Source organism: Triturus cristatus, chromosome 12, assembly GCF_964204655.1.
Source record: "Triturus cristatus chromosome 12, aTriCri1.1, whole genome shotgun sequence".
NCBI lineage: Eukaryota > Metazoa > Chordata > Amphibia > Caudata > Salamandridae > Triturus > Triturus cristatus.
In genome coordinates, this window is record NC_140595.1 from 175,718,752 (window position 1) to 175,736,530 (window position 17,779).

Here is a 17,779-nt window from a genome sequence, read left to right on the forward strand (position 1 = left end):
CTCACATGCACAAACGCTGATTATCACAATAAAGGCTGCTAAGTGAAAAAGGTAGAAAAAGGATAGTTTTGGGTATAGGAAGTATATATGAGATAAAGAACGGTACATGGCAAACAGCATGATGATTGAGTGTATGTTTCGGATGTAAAAAAAAGTCTCACACACATTCCAGTGAAAGCACATCCTGGGAGGCGGAATGATACACCAATAAGCCAATAGTAAGAGGTGAAAGAATAATTCTCCTCTTGGGTGAAACCAAGGACCACTCAAAGCATATTTAAAATTATTATTAACCATACATCTTGCAGACAGCTGTGCTGTTCAAACATACTTAAAAATAGATTTAAAACAAGCACAGGTAGTGTATGGATTCAAGTGTTTCCATGTTAATAAAAATAATTGGAGTGATTTATAACCAAGTTGATACAAAGCACTTAAGAAAGAATCGTTTGCTTGCTTTTTAGGTCGAGCCTAGGCAGCGCGCATGCAGTATTCACTCTATGGGCTTTGAACATTAGTGCTTATTATTGGTTGTTTCCTTTGACTTTCAAAATGTCTTTGCTGTTGTTGGTGAATGTTTACATTTGTCCCACCTTTTGGCTGTTTTGCTCCCGCCCTGCTACATGGACCCTTTCACTATCGGCCATTTGTATACTTTCGGCACACTCTTTTTTTTTTTTATTTAGCTGTGGTTGCAACTTTGGCTGTCTGTCTGAAGTCTTCATGATTCCTATGATCAGAACAACACGCCACGCTTTATCTTTAAATATGGTGGAAACGCCACTTGAGTTAATGCAGCTCCTTGATCCTTTCTCCGCCGGTATGAATGTGACTTTAACTTGGTCTTGTTTTAAGTCCTCCAATACCTTTAGCTCAAGTTTGTGCAAAACAAAACGGCTTAAAATGTTTTTTGTATGTATATTTAACCCACGCCAGAACATTCAATATTCACTTTGCCATGTTTTAGTTGTGCGGTGTCTCTTTTGCAGTATGCGTTCAGCGTACTCTCTCCTCATGAATGTGATTTTAACTTGTGCTTATTTAAAGTGCATCTAACCCTTCGGCATGAAATCAAGCAAAATGTTTTTGAAACCCATACCCAAAGTTGGTATATCTAACACCCGCAAAACCTTCCTATTTGGACGTGGCCGTGTAATTGTGTTATGTCTGTTTTGCTGGATGCATTTTCTCAGCGAACTATCTCTAGTCTCTGCGTGTGTTACTATGCATCCTCAAACCTCCCCCCCCCCCCCCACCACCACCCCCACAATAATGTGACTTTAACTTGTGCTTATTTAAAGTGCTCCTAGACCTTAGGGTCAAGTTAGTGCAAAATACAAATGCTTAAAAAAAAAAAATTCAGCACGCACCACCAAGTTCTTATATGTAACCTCCACCCGAACTTTATATTTTCACATGCCCATGTTTTAGTTGTGCTCTGTCTCTTTCAATGTATGCATTTCCTCTGCGTCGTCTCTCAAGTCCCTGCGTGTGGTAATACAGTTACTCAATACTTCCTCCCCCCGCAGGAATGTGACTTTAACTCGAACTTATTTTAAGTGCCCCTACACATTTGGCTCGAGTTTTAACAAAATACAACTGCTTACAAAATGCTTTAGAAACTTGTACCACTGAATTGGTATATCTAACCCCCGCCTGAACTTTCTATGACGCGTTTTAGTTGTGCTGTGTCGATTTTGCTGTATGCATTTTCTTGACGTACTCTCGCCAGTGCCTGCGTGTGTTCACCAGGCGTCTCGCTCCTTCCTCCGCTGGAACGTTACTTTTATAATACATCGTAGTTGGTTTCCCATCAGCCGGTACAAACAGTCGCAGAAAACTCCAGCTGGTTGTACATACGGCTGCACCTTCCTTTCTGCTGTTTGTCTCCCATGCTCCATTCCTTTAACTCAGCTAAAGAAAGTCCTCTAGTAAAAAAAATAAAAAATATATAATATATAAATATATATATATATATATATATATATATATATATATCCTTGTGTGCTTTATTGGGTACTTATTTAAAGTGCGCCTATACCTTTGGGTTCAGTTTGTCAGCATTACAAGGGCACAAAGACTAGATGACATTTTTTATGTTAATTCTTTTCCTAATAGTGTCATTCAGTTGTACATTATGTCTTCTAGGTTATATATTAGAAGGGCTCCCGGTTTTAAGGTGCTTATTTTTCTTTGCTTATTTTTTTTTACCTCCCGTCTGTATTTTTAATATTAATTTTTCACATATCAGTATTTATCCGTATTTATTTTAGGTTTTGTGAAATAATGAAGTTGAAACTAGTATAGCTCCACATTTATTTCATTGATAAATGTACATTCATAATTGAACAGGTTTCAACGATATGAACGAACAGATGATAAGACAGTACATCTATATGAAAACAGCCACATTTTAGTATCACCCTCATGCACATCCACTACTGTTTAAACCTTATTACTAAAATATTTTTCTTTTTTAACCCCCCTCACTTATCATTCTGCACGGCTATTGGCCTGGCTGTCATGACTGATAGCATTTAGAGTCACTGTATAAACAACCTAATTTCTGTTTTTATCCAGGTTTAAAAATAATTACTGATAGGAAAACAAATGTCTGCATTTATCTGTAAATATCAGTAAAAAGTCATATATAAGGTAACAAAAATACTTATAACAATTTTTTTAATATATCTTTTCAACATGCTGCTCTATAACACCTTAAAGGCATTAGCAAAGCCAATAGGTCTGGCTAAACACTTGTAAGGTCAGAATTGAACTAGCAGCTGTCCTGGAATTGTCTCTTTGTGATGGGGGAGGTCACTCCATTAGGAGATAACTTCTCTGTATGGATTGTGGAGGGAGCTAATATTCTGGCCTCTCTCAAACAGGTTCTCTACCCAGAGCAGGATGGTACTCCCCTTGGCTTAAGGGGTTAAAAGGATTGTGCGGGAGGAAAGAAAAAATATGAAGGACCAATGATATACTGGCTGAGAAAGTAAAACAGAAGAAGCTTCTATCTGATTACAAGGCAGAGATAATAGTTGAAAACACAAAAAAATGTATGGACAAAATTAATACGGCCAGCAATTCCTCTAAGGAACTTTTTAGAAAAGTCCAACTGTTCTCCTACCCCCCGAATGCAAAAACACTGGTCACTACTCAAAACGTCTGCGATAATATATCCAATTTTTTAAGGATAAGGTAGTAGATGTCTGCAAGGTTTTCAAGGCAGGAAAAATGGAAAATACCCTAAACTCTATAACAGCAGCTGCCAATAACAACCTCCAAACTTGGAGGAATTTTCCATCTCTTACAATTGACGAGGTAGCTCAGATGATAACATTTACCAAGACTGGGACCTAACTCATCCCTGTCCTGTGAACATTTTTCATGACCTGGCCAGTTCTCTGGCCCCTCCACTCACTGAACAATAACTTGGACTCAGGTATTTTTCCTTCGGACTGGAAAAGAGCTTCGATCCCTCAATTTAAAAAAACTACACCAGGTCCTATAGAAGAGAAAAACTATCATCCCATCTCTAGGCTTCCAGAACCAGCAGCAAAAATCCTGCAGACACACCTTAATGTGGTTCTCTCTGACTTTCTAGAGCAGAATGGGAAGCTAGATGGATCGCAGTTCGGTTTTAGAAAGTCGCACAGTACGTAATCCGCTCTGGTGGTGCTAACTGAGGAGATTTGTGGAATAGTAGATGGTGGTGGAAAGGCTGCGGTGGTCGTTTTGGACCTATCCCCAGCATTTGACACCGTAAGTCATCGATTTTTGAAACACCGACTCATGGACACAGGAATTGAGAATAATGCCCTTAATCTCTTGACTACCTTCCTCGGTAACAGAACTCAGTCTGTCTCATTTGGAGACTTTACTTCCAGCGCCTTCTCTCTGCCATATGGGGTCCCGCAGGGGTCCTCACTAAGCCCAACTTTATTCAACATCTATGTTGCTTCACTTACCGCTCTGATTAGATCTTTTGGATTCAACACAATATCGTATGTGGATGACACGCAAATTGATGTTTCCATTCACCCAAATAAAGATGAGGTAGCTATGAGATTGAAGAACTATATGTTAGCTATTGTCAACTGGATGGAAAGCCAATGCCTACAATTGAACTACGACAAGACGGTGCGCTTCTTTTTGGGTCAGACTGGTCTTTTTGGAATCTCACTTGGGGCTATATTACGCATAACTGCGCCGGCACTAGATGTCGATGTGCGCCAGAGTATGTTTGTGTCTATGTGCATTTGCATCTGTGCGCTAATATAATAGGCGCACAGATGCAAACGCACATAAACACAGAGCTCAAAGTCTGTGCCAACATCACGGCGCATTACAAACCGATCCTCTGTAATGTGATCGGGCACATACTCTGGCGCACATTGACAACTAGCGCCGGCGCAGTCTCTTGAAAAACCGTCTCTTGAAAAACCTTCAGAAACATGAATCTGCCACTGAAGGGCTTAAGGAGCTTCGCTGGCTGTCAATTAAGAGCAGAGTCGTATTTGAAGCACTCTGTAAGGCACACAAAGCCCTACATGGAATAGGCCCGTCCTACCTGAGGGACAACATGACATGGTACACCCCAGAAGATGTCTGCGATCTGCTTCTGCTAAAAACCATGGAACTCCCTACGATCTGTAAAGCCGCCTGGGGTGGCAGAAGCTTTGTGCATGCTAAGGGTCTCCTCTGAAACCAAATGCCAGTGCATTGAAGGTCACAATCTAACCTTATGATCTCTAGAAAGCACTTAAAAACCTGGCTTTTCGCTTCTCTTGGCTAAAAAAACATTTATGCTTTTCTGTGATCTTGGTAGTGCAGACACCAGCGCCAAGACGCCTTTGGGTATTCGTAGCGCTTTACAAATTCAAATCAAATCAAAGGCGAGACCTATTGGCTATGCCAATGCTTGTTATTTACCCAGCGCCTTGAGACCCTTACTGGTGAGTAGTTGCGCTTCACCAACCCTGATTGATTGAGGGGTTGAGTACAAACTTTCGTGCTTTTAGACCTTTGTAACATTAGGTATCACTTTTACTCAGTTCAATGTCACTCCCTACATTCACACATGAAGGATGAAGGATTGAATGAGCCACACTCGGGGTCCAGTCTGCGTCACTTAGCATGCTGCATTCAGCAGAGGCCTGAATATGAAGGTGCACGACAATTCTTCTTGCGAAGGTGACCAATAAACAATAGAGAAAAAGAAGGAGCAATAAACTAGCTGAGTAGCAAAAAGTGACCAAAACCAGCGAGGAATCTGCAAGACATTTCTCTTAATGTGCACAAATTGGAGGAGTCGTGTGGTTGTGGTACGTCGTGTTTATCACGAAATATGCACAAAAGCAGTATTTTTAAGCAGCGTGGATGACGAGGTAATAAAAGGGGCAAAAAAAACGGATGCTATTGCCTTCTGTTTATCCGTATGGAACATACCTGCTTGTCCCAGGACGGCCAGGAGCAGGGCGAGGATGGGGAGACGCGCCTGCATAACTCTAATATTCACTTTCAGCCAAAGTCCGAAAGTTGAAGTTTCTGAGGGGAGCGAGCAGGTCCCGCGAAGGCCGCTTTCAGTAAAATGTGACACTCCCGTCGAGTGGACGTGAGTGCGTGCTCTGTGGGTGGCGTCGGATCGGCCTCTTCCTCAGGAGACGTCAAAGAGACAGTCACCGCCGCTGCACTGACCGCGGACAGCCACAGGAAGCGGCCTCCTACCGCGCTCTCACACACCAGCTAGCTGCTCTTTCCTCTTTTCTGGGGAATTGGAACGTGTACTAAAAAAAGCTGCCTACAGGCGTTGTCGCAGCCATGGGTTTAGTGTACCGTTTGTGCTACGAGACACCCTCGCCGCGTCGCTCTCTCTTCGCTTGTTCAATGTCGCAATAAATCCGTTGCGTCTCTTCACTCGCGGTCTCTTCCTGTGTCAGCCATCCCCCTGCCTTCACGCTCCTGCACTCCCTGCCTCTCTGCATTGGAGAGGGGCGTAGCTGTCCAGAGGCGTCGCTAGAGCTTGTGGCGCCCCGGGCTATCCCTCAGATTGGGGGGGGGGGGGGGGGGGGGGGGTCTGCTGCGGAAAAAGGAGGGCAAGCACTTGAAAGAGGACCGAAAAGACACGTAGTATCGCCGCTAATAGTTACCTCCATCATGCAAGTTACATGCAGTGGTCGAAGTGGGTGGGATCGGAAGGGCACGACGTGCCCCTACTTCTTAAAATTTAGGCAATCCGTTCCCCTACTTTTCTGTTTTTAGAAATGTGTCCCAGGACGAAAGAAATAGGGAAAGCTTATAGATAAGTTTCAACAATTTATGGCCGTTCGAAGACGGGCGGGGTGGGCATAGAAGGAAAAGGAACCTGTCTCTTCCTTCTTGTCCAGGGAAGACAGTGTCCGCTTCTGCTCTGCCGCTGGCAGCTGCCCCCATCTCTCTCAAGTCTTCCCCTTATTGCCCCTCTTTCTGTCTCGCTCCTTCTCTATTGCTGAAAACCCTGACTTTAGGAAACAGCTCTTACTCTCTCTTCCCTTTATTTGTTCCCCTGTGAAATGGATCCAAAAAAAGAAAGGAACCCTTTTGCTGCAAATGTCTCTAATGTATTGAAGACGCTTCTCATAAAGAATTTAGTAGTTCTTTATTTGTAGGCTGAAGATAAGCTGCGGGCACCAAGGGCCCAGGAGCACGAAGACCGGTAGCCAGGCGCGCAACACCCATTGGACTCAAAGGGCTTCAGCCCCCCCCGTCGTGTGTGGCAGCCCGGGATGAGACACCTTCCCGGGCAAAAAAGCAGCCGCACCCGAGCACTTCACAGGTCTTTAAAAGACCATTTGCATGTTAATGAGGCCTTGCTGTTGTTTCACCCCATCTAAGAGCCCCTGCAGCTCCACTCTGCCGATTGCTTAAAGTTCAGCCCCCCCCGAAATTTTTGCTTAGCCCCCCCCCGAAATTGGGCTCTAGTTGCGCCTCTGCCGGTAGCGTTCAAACAGGCACAACAGAGTTCCGAACTAGAGGGAACCAATAGCCTTACTAATACCAATTTACATAAAAATAGAGATAACAGAGCAGAAATACTGACACAGCATGCCACAATGTCTTTTCTGACATTTTTCTATTCCAAAGGGCAGCCGCAGGGCAGAGAGAAAAATGGTTCAAAATACTAAAAATAACTAAATAAAGCAAGTCAGAGTGGTCACAAAGTGGCCAGATTGGTTTTATTCACACCAAACACATTAGGGCCTCTTTACAGAGTTTGCCAGTAAAGCGCCACTTTTGTTTTGTCGTCTTTCTTCAAACAACGGGGCATATTTACAAAGAAGTGACAGAGCACAGCGTTAGCCTTCTTGGCTTAACGCCGCACTCTGCCACTTCTGAAATGTAGGGCTGCACCGTATAAAGTGCTGCTTTGTGCAGCACAAATAGAAGTTGCAACTCGTAATTTATTAAATGACTGTTTATGTGCAGGAAGGAACACCTAACTGTACATAAACAATCATGCATGGGGTTTTGCTGTTTTAATGTGTGCTGCATAATGCAGCACACATGAAAACAGCAAAAACAAGGAGAAATAAAGCATTTCTCCTTGTTGCGCCCTGTTAAGACCACGTTGTTCCTGCTTACATTTCACATATTTTACTTAATCTTGCATTCCCAATGAGTAATTGATTTTTCCAAGATGTTATTACTTTTTTTTCAGGCAGCATATCACTTGTCTAGTGCATAATTTGAATTGAGTCACATCCAGGTGTTTATAGTGCAGCACAACTGAGTTATAGCTGAAGGCAGTGCGAGTTTCTCTCAGGGGGGCGGTATGGTGTTCAGTGTGGGAGAGGAAGTGGCACTATGGCCAGAGCTGCTGAATTTGGGTCTGGGGAACCAAGTTCATGACCACTCCACCAGACCACTCTCCTGAGGGAGCACATTCCCATGCTTGACCTTAGAAGGCCCAGCTAGATTGTAGAAGCCCTGGTGTCTTAGCACCAGAAGGTGGGCCCTAGCAGTGGCAAGTGTGGGTTATCCCTTGAAGGCCTGTCCACCACAATCCATGCTGAAGTTCACCCCCAGTCTTGCGGGCAGGCTTACGAAGCAACACACCCTAGAGTGACATTGACTTGGTCACTGAGGTCACAGGACCTTTGAAGTCAGTCTGCCTCACCCTCTGGTACCGCAATTGGCCTTATTTCAGAAATAGTAGTGCAACTCACCAGGGATCGACAATGCAGGATTTGCACACACACCAAACTAAGTTCGCAAACTTCACGGCCTCTCTGCTCCATGCACAAACCCTTTTAACATATGCTGCCTGCTTTGGGGCCAGCAAAAATAATAATAATACTTTATTCGGTATAAAAAAATACCATAAGAGTGCATATCAAATACATCATAATATAAAAACAAAACAATCAACAGCTTAAAATAATACATATTCGATCCTTCCATGAGTGGGAACCCCTTATCACATGAAATTCATATTAAAGACCAATGAGAGGCTAACATCACGGGCCACAAAGGTACATATAAAAAACATCAAAATTAAGAGAGGAACATAATAATTTGACAGCTTAGAAGTGATATATATTTGCTCCCATCACAATTTGTTCATCTGGTACCTCTTGTGTTTCTGAGTCTGATGGCTACCCTTAAAACGTTTACAGTGCAGAACAGGGCCAGTGTGTCTGTAGACAATTTTTGGGGCCAGTAGAATTATGCAGCAAGAGAGAACAAAATTATGCCACAATGTTGACTAAATTATGCAGCAAACAAAAAGTCTGCAGCATAATGCGGTATATTTTCTGATACTTTATTATTTTGACATTTTTACACATAGTAAAAGTCTCTGCAAATATGTTGCCTCATTAGTACCAGTGTAACAGTCAAATGCAGCAGTGAGAAAGGTTACCAGTCAACCTCTGCAAAGGGCCCTCCACTTCGCAGCAACACAAGTCACATGTTTTTGTAACTTTTGATCCATTTGAGCTACAAACAATTTATTAGTTAAAATCATCAGATTATGCAGCAGATGGTATTTATGTGGCAAATATGGCAGAGCCATAATTAGGTGGAAAACATTTGCAAACTGGGATATTTTGTCATTCATGTTTGAACTGCTCTTGTGGAAAAAGGGAGAAGTGCTGAAGACAGAAACTACATGGCTCTGAGACAAATGGCTCGTACTTCCACTTTTAAGTGTATTTGGGATATTCTGTGATTGGAAACATATCCCGCTCTGTGAATACATTTTAATGTCAATAACTCATTTTCAAACTTTAATAAACATGTGTATCCCTTGGTTGAATTAAATAATGTAATATGTTGTAAATGGTCAGTGAAATACCTAACAAATACTAAAAATTGGATGTTTTGCTCTTTCTGGCCACACCTCTGACTCCGCCCACTGACCCAGTCCACGGGTTATTCCCGCCCTCTGATTCTCCACCCACAGTTCCCCTACTTTTTTTTCCCCACTTCGACCACTGGTTACATGCACATACATGACACGGTCCAAGGCTACACAGTTGAATACACCAGTGACTGGCAGTACAAAAGAGAACACACAGACTGCATGATCTATCTGGGGACTCAGAAAAATCGCATGTGACATCCATCAGAGAGCTGCGTGAACAATTACCTGGTAATCCCCTCAGCACAATGCAAACATGCACATACATGACACTGTTCAGGGATCCATCATCTACAGCTGACATTAAATGACCATTCATCATGGTCCCCCCATTAAAGCAGTGCACTTTGTGATCTGCATGGTACATGTTCTTTGCAGCAGGCACATTAACCCTCTGTGCTACCTTTCCAGGAGTCAACCCTTCCACTAGACAAAACTCTGATCTCTCTCTAGGAAGAACATTAATCACCGAAGTTATCATGACATTTTTATTGTTTCTGAAAATTGCTGGAGGCCAGGAAGGAGGCAGCAAGTTTTTTTAAAACCATAATATACTTGCAAACACTACGCACCCACCCGAAATAGGTACCCAGTGCTGTCACACCGTTCACACCGCCCTAACCTGCTCAAGGTTCATGTGACCTCAGTGACAGAGTCACAGTGACTGGATCACTGTTGCTCTAGGGTGTGCTGCTTCGTAGGCCTGCCCGCAAGACTGGAGATGAACTTCAGTATGGATTGTGGTGGAAAGGCCTTCAAGGTTAACTCACAATTGACACCACTAGGGTACACCTGCTTGTGCTAAGACGTCAAGCCTTCTAAGGTCTAGTGGGGCCTTGTAAGGTCTAGCCTGGGAATATGCTCTCTCAGTAGACTGGTCTGGTGGACTGGTCATGAAGGCTGAAACCAGTTCCAAATTCGACAGCTCTGGCCATAGTGCCACATCCTCTCCCCCACTGAACACCATACTGCCCCACTGAGAGAAACATTCACTGCCTTCAGCTACAACCTAATTGTGCCCGCTATAAACACTTGGATGTGGCTCAATTCAAATTATGCACTTGATAAGAGTAATATGCTGCCTAAAAAAAAAAAGTAAAAGCAAACAGTCATAGGGAATGCAAGATTAAGTAAAGCATGTGAAATGTAAGCAGAAACAACATGGTTACTGTAACGATCTCTCACTCACTATTCAGAAATCAGCGAGTGGTTTTACCTGAAAAGTTAAGGACATGACTACAGGGCCCTGAAGGGAACCGTTTCAATGTCCATTGCTTATATGCTTAATAAACATAAGCAATATGGTTTAAAAAGACCACATCCATAAACAGAGCCATGGTACGCATTTTGTTTTCCAATCCACCCATCAACCAGGTATTGCAGTACCTCCAGGAATGGTGCACTTCCCCACCTGGGGACAAAAATGCTGTTCAAAGAAAGACGAGAAAACAAAAGTAGCGCTTCACTACAAAGTCTGTAAAGTGAGGCTGATGTGTTTGGATGTGAATAAAACCAATCTGGCCACTTTGCAACCACTCTGTCTTGCTTTATTTAGTTATGTATTTATTTTTCATAGTTGAAACCTTCTATTTCTCTCCATGCCGCTGCACTTTGGAATATAAAAATGTCAGAAAAAGGGCATTTCCCGCAAGAGTGTTTTTCTTTTTTGGATCCATTTCACAGGGAAGCAACTAAATGAAAGAAGAAAAGAGGTTGTGAACCGTTTCTTCAAGTTACGGTTTTCAGTAAGTGAGGAGCAAGACAGAAAGAGAGGGAATATTAGGAAGATAGGGGGGGGCAGCTGCCAGCAAAGAAGAGGACATTGCCCGAGTCCTATTTCTTCTCTGCCCGTACCCGAACGTACACGAAATCAAGCTGAGCCTTATCTGAATGCCTTTGTCCGCCCCCAAAATAGTGCCGCCTGGGGCGGACCGCCCCCACCGTGCCCCCCCTAGCTACGCCACTGTAGCTATCAATGGTGCTGCAGGTGCAGTGGCACCTGGGACCAGTGGGACTCTGATTATTGCTCTATTTTCTTTGCCATTTAGCGGTTAGTGGGCCATTTTAGTTGCTTGCACTAGCCAGTGCTTTAAATGGGCCGGTACTCACAGGTACTGTGTACCGGCACTTCTCAGTTTTCTCCATGGAGTACCGGAACTTCTCCTGTGTCAAGAGAGTACCGGTACTTCTAGAGGCAAGCTGGGTTTGGGCTCTGGGGTATGGGTACGTGCAGCGCAGGCGCTTCAGAGGAAGTGTCTCTGTGAGACGCGCTGACATTGAACAGTGAGTGTATTGCAGCGCTAGGTTGCTCCTGCTGCCTTACACTCTGACAGCCAGTGGCGGGAGCGTCGCCCCACTGCATTCAAGCAGTGCGAGAAGAGGAAACATAAAATCAGAATAACTGAAAGTTATTATAATTTTATGTGTGTGCTGCTTTGCGGGTGGGCGGGGCTGCTCTGTCTTCGGAGCAGGACAGGGAAGGAGTGGTTTTCCCACTCCTAAGTGCGCGACGACTCTTTTGTCAGCCCTCTAGGGCCGCCCAAACCAGTCATGCGCACTTTCATCATTCTGCATGCAGGCTACATTACAGCCTGCATGGAGAACATGCACAGGCCCCTATTCCCTCGTTGAGTGTCAAACCAGGACGCTCAAAACTAATCACCATGCACCATTGCAGTTTTGTGATTGGTCAGGGGAGCCTGGGTCCCTACCAATCACACAGCTGATCAGTGGGGCCTAGCTGTGCTTCCTGTTCCTCGAGGAGAGCAGGAGCAAAGAGGTGGGCCCCGGCGGGAAGGTAAATAATTTGTTTTTTACTATGCGCATCCTCGCGCCCACCCCGCCACCCACGAATCATACCGGCCCCCACTGCTGACAGCATGACAAGGAGTAAGGAGATGTGGCCAGACAGTTGGAACTGTTGCGCTGTCAGAGAGTATGTCTGCAGCGCAGGAATACACTCGCATTGTCTGTCAGAGCTCCCAACGCGTTTTGGCCAAGTTCGGCTCATGTGTATAGTGCGCAATTGGTACTTTTTTTGCAGTTTTATATAGCATACACTTGGCAGGAGGGTATTAAAGCACTTTAAATGAGAAGTGTGAGTTCAACACAAGAGCATACTTTACTTAGTTTTCATGGCACGTGGCCTGTGCCATAAAAACAAAAACAGTATGTTTTCATTTAAAACTTCTGCATCTCAAGTAAACAGCTTAAATGCCCTCTGGCCAAGTTAGCACTTTATAAAACTTCAAAAAATACCATTTACGCCCTGCACATATGAAGGAACTTGGCCGAAGGACACTAGGACATTTTTGCATTGAAAAGAAAATGCCGCTATTGTTAAAGATCGGCCTCGAAGCCACGCCTCCAGACACGCCCCTACCAGACCCATCCCAATCAATTTAGTGAGTACTGGCACTTCTTTTTTTCCATTTAAAGCACTGACATGGGCCTGTGTGCCCCCTGATATGCCACTGCTCTGTCTGTCTCATTCCCTTCACACAGCCCACTTCACCTTTCGTCGGCATGCCGAGCTTCCCTGTCCTTCACCACTTTCCTCTGAATTTCTCAACCACTTCCTTGCCTCCACACTCTTGTCTCTCTTTTCCTATACATGCCTCACTCACTCAATTCCTTGACTCCACTCTCTTCGTCTTGATGTCCTACTTAGAGGCAGATTTACAAAGATGTCACACAACGCACAGCAACAAGTAAAGTGGATGCGCTGCGTGAGAGGGAGAGAGCAGGAAAGTGCTATACCTACCAAGATATGGCACTGTCGTGCTCTCACCCCAGCGCTGGGATCCTACCGCCACGAGCACCCTTGCACCATACTACAAACGTGTCTGTGTTATATCTAGCATAGGTTTTGTAATGGAAGGCTAGCCTTCCAATGCAAAATACTATGACTAGACAAACTTTAAAACATTCCTCATTTTGGATGTATGATGTTCAGCGCAGCAGACGTGCAAAAATGAAAAAGTTGGAAGAAATAAATGAAATTCTCGAAGTTAACACCAATGTTGAAGAGACATTATTTTTTTGCGGTAAAGTTCTGTCTACTATTAGTAGATGGGGGCTTTGCATGGATGGTTGCACGAGAAGGGCCATGTTCCACTCATAGAAGAATGCCCTATGATGCAAGGTAACGCAAAGCAGCACAAAGCGCTGCTTTAGATTACTTTCAACTGCAGTGGCGGCTTCTCCGCTAAGGCGGAGGAGCGTCGCCCCACTGCTCTGTGAGCAGTAGTTAAAAAAACCGAAAATGATAATAACTATCGTTATTACCATTTCAGGTTTTCTTTCCTGGGGCCGGGCAGGACTGCCAGAGCATGGCAGGGGAGGAGTGCTTTGCCCACTCCAAGGTGCGCAGTGACGCGTTGACCGCCCCTCTCGGCCGGCCAAACCATAATGAGCACTTTGCATGTTCTGTACCCAGGCTACATTACAGCCTGGGTGCGGAACATGCCCCAAGTACCCATTCCCTGCCTAAGTGCCGATCCACGCTGCTCAGACCAATCACAGTGCTGCATTGTAGTGCTGTGATAAGCTTGGGGAGTCAGGAGTCTGGGTGCTTCCTGTTTCTGTTTCCAGGAGCGAGAGGTGGCGCCGAGCGGACTGAGAGGGGGTGGCAGGCCTGAAGGTGAGTAGGTTATTTATTTCTTTAATTTACAACCCTCCCCATCCCCCCGCCACCCCGGTAAATAGCAGCAGCCACTGTTCAACTGACTTTTCAGTGCAAACATTTTTTTGATAGAAAGTGTCAGGATTGCCGTAGCGCCAATCCAAAGATGGCGCCTTGACAACACGCATGCGCGGAGAAGTCAGGCAGTAACAAAAGCCTGGTTTCCCCCGGAAGTAGCGCTTAGCGTTCGTTTGTTTCTCAAGCCCCAAGTTCCGAAGCTTTCCTGCATCCCGTTTGGAATCTCCGTGTTCTAAAGTCTTTCATCTCCCGTGACAGCCGTCTCGGTCGTCCAGTATCCTGAATATTCTGGAATGGTTAGTTCCGTGGCAAATTCTCTTTCACGAGGTAAGGATTCCGTTGTAGTGTTCAGTACCGTGGGAGAGGGTCTTTATCTGCCGCCTGGATCTGCGTTCCCCTGGGTGTGAACTCAGCGTCCCGAGTGGTAGGTCAGGCTGGGGTTCTCCACGTAGTACGGCACGAATGGTTTCCTTGCCTCCCCAAGCCTCATAGTCATCCGGTATTCTGCCTTGTAACTCCTCGCCACGACCCCACTGTATATACACCGGAATGAACTCATTCTTCTGATCTCCGGTAACAAGTTAAGGTCGCTTTGCCTCGTTCCTTCTGCTGCATCTTGGATTCCCATCAGCCTCCAAATTCAGCGTCTTCTCACAGCGACTCCCATCAGCCGCCAAATTCAGCGTCTTCTCACAGCGACTCCCATCAGCCGCCAAATACAGCGTCTTCTCACAGCGACTCAACTGTGATTACACCGGAATGAACTCACTCTCCTGATCTCCGGTAATAAGTTAAGGTCGCTTTGTTCTTTAATTACTTCCTGCACTGTATAATCCCACTCACCTGTCAGAAGGTTTTGTCTGTGACCCGACACATCCCTGAGTGAACAGTTCCACGCAATAGAGGAGGAAATCTAGGTGAGCTTACACTTACATTAAGTTAGTGGGTAGTAGATTGCTCTCTGCTGGGTTGATATATATATATGTCCTTAGGGCACTCTCCTTGCTTTTACAGCTCCTGGAACATCTCTGTCTCGTTTCACTGCAGTTCAAGACTAGAGGGAGGGAATATAAGGTATAGTACAGGTCTGGGAGAGGGGGATAGGAAGTCTCTTCCTTCTGTGTCAGCTAACCACTCCTTCTTTATTTTAGCCACTCCAACGTGCACAGATTGAAGATAGAGACTGCGTCTGGAGCTCGTCCCCTTGTTTCTTCCCTTGTTTTGTTTCCCCTCTTTCCCCGGTCATCCCCGTAGTATAGAGTCTGATATGCTTGGGTGGTGATTGGGGGAAGTCGAGGAATTATCATCAGTTCCTGGGCGTCTCTGCAGAAACTCCCGGTAAGACTTTCCAAAGTCCTTGAACCCGGACAGAACGCTAAGCCTACAAAGATATAATCTTTATTTCTGCCCAGGCGCCATGGAACTGAGTCAGGTTTCTTTAGCAGATCTAGCCCATATGATAGGTAATCTCCAAGTGGAGACTCAGGCTTTAGCAAGCAGGGTAGATGCCCTACAAGGAGATCGGAGGGAGGCAGGTGATGTAGGTAGAATAGGTCCAAGCACTTCTACTTCCCCAGTGATACAGGTGTCAACACCCCAAACCATACCTTTAGCTCCCCCCGAGAGGTTCTTTGGGGATTCTGCCAAGTTCCCTGTGTTTATTAGCCAGTGTCAGCTACACTTTATGTGTAAAGCCTCATGCTTTCCCACAGAGCAAGCCAAGGTAGCGTTTGTTATGTCCTATTTGGGTGGGGTAGCCGCTAATTGGACCATACCTCTTATAGAGAGAGATGACCCTTTGTTATATAACTACCAGGCTTTCCGTCGTGAGCTGAGGAAACTATTTGATAGACATACCTTTACACACTCGGCGGACACTGAACTCTTGAATTTAAAGCAGGGGACGAAGGATTTGGCCGGATACATAACCGACTTTCACAGACTAGTGGTTGAAACAGGTTGGCCCGAAGAAAAGCGTACCGCTCTTTTCTATAAGGGTCTCAGGGAGGATTTGAAGGATGCTCTCGCTCAAGTAGTAGATCCCCCAGATACATGTCCAGAACTGATCGATTTGGTGGTAAAAATCGACCACCGATTGCATGAAAGAAAGCGAGAGAAGGGTAAGGGGGAGTATAGATGGATGCCCTTCAGAGAGAAAAGACCTGATGCAGAGAAGGTTCTAGAAGAAGCAGAACCCATGCAGATTGGGTCAGTAAAGGGGCCCTTGACCAATGCCGAAAAACAGAGACGCAGGGAGAAAAAACTCTGTCTGTATTGTGGGAAACCGGGCCATTTCCTGAGAGAATGTCCAGTACGACCAAAATCCGGGTCACAGTCGGAAAACTAAGAAGCCCGAGATCCAAGGAGACAGGTGTCTCGGGTACTTCAGGATGCATTGTCTCCGCTTCCGAACTACCTGTAGGTCAGGCTCGCCATTTTTTTGTCAAGGCTTGTATCACCTGGGGTCAGCATCAGGTCATGGTCCCCGTGATGATAGATTCCGGAGCGTCAGGGAATTTTGTGGATCTTTTATGGGCCAAAAGGCACAAGATAGATCAGGTAGCCAAGGCTGTTTGGGAAGAGGTAACCACCATCGATGGCAGTACCCTGACCTCAGGTCCTGTAACCCACCAGACAACACCCTTAAAGGTCGTAATCGAAGACCAACATTCAGAAATCATGGTTTTTGACTTGATCCGCGCTCCCCAGTTCCCCGTGATTTTAGGGCTACCTTGGTTACGTCAACATAATCCCTTAATCAATTGGACAGATTTAACCTTGACATTCAGACATACATCCAGTTCTCAAAACCTAGCACCTTTAATGGTTTCTGGAAGTGACCTAGTAGTCTCAGGAGATGTGGAAGAAGGGTCTTTACCTTTGGTGTACCGAGATCTCCATCATATCTTTGATGAAAAAGAAGCAACCAGTCTTCCCCCGCATAGGCAGTATGACTGCCGAATAGATCTACAGGCAGGGGCCCGTATTCCATGCAGTCGTGTATACAATCTAACCGAGAAGGAGAATATATATCTCCGGGAGTACCTGGACAAGATGTTACAAATGGGGTTCATCCGTCCTTCCCGCTCTCCGGCCTCTTCCTCTCTTTTTTTTATACCAAAGAGAGAGGGAGGTCTGAGATGTTGCATCGACTACAGATCACTTAATTCTGTCACCATTAAGAACAGGTACCCATTACCCCTGATTTCTGATCTCCTTGATAGGGTTATGGGTGCAACGATATTCACGAAACTGGACTTACGCGGAGCTTACCACCTCGTCCGCGTAAGAGAGGGAGACGAATGGAAAACGGCATTTTGCACTAAATACGGTCTCTACGAATATTTAGTGATGCCGTTTGGATTGTGTAACGCCCCTTCGGCGTTTCAGTTTTTCATTAATGAGACCCTCAAGGACATGATCGATAAGTATGTGATCGTTTATATTGACGATTTGCTTATTTACTCTCGCTCCCTGGCAGAACATGAGAACCATGTAAGAAGTGTACTTGAACTGTTACAGGACAACAAACTGTATTGTAAATTAGAAAAATGCACTTTCCATGCTCAAGAAGTGCCCTTCCTGGGTTTCATCATTTCCCCCCAGGGCCTTCGGATGGATCCGATAAAGGTTGAGGCAATTAACCGTTGGGCAGCACCTCAGACCGTGAAAGA

General features: G+C 45.1%; 1 protein-coding gene across 2 annotated transcripts in view; it reads right to left on the reverse strand.

Moving 5' to 3' along the window:
- The window catches only part of FCER1G (Fc epsilon receptor Ig), a 246,634-nt gene extending 240,649 nt beyond the window's left edge, over positions 1-5,985 (reverse strand). The window contains exon 1 of one of the 2 annotated variants that reach the window (XM_085637448.1): positions 5,452-5,985. In XM_085637448.1, coding sequence (XP_085493574.1) covers positions 5,452-5,506 — 55 coding nt within the window. In that variant the 5' untranslated portion in view covers positions 5,507-5,985. The remainder of the gene's footprint in view (positions 1-5,451) is intronic. The other variant, XM_085637449.1, reaches the window with a different exon arrangement.
- Positions 5,986-17,779: the final 11,794 nt, after the last annotated feature.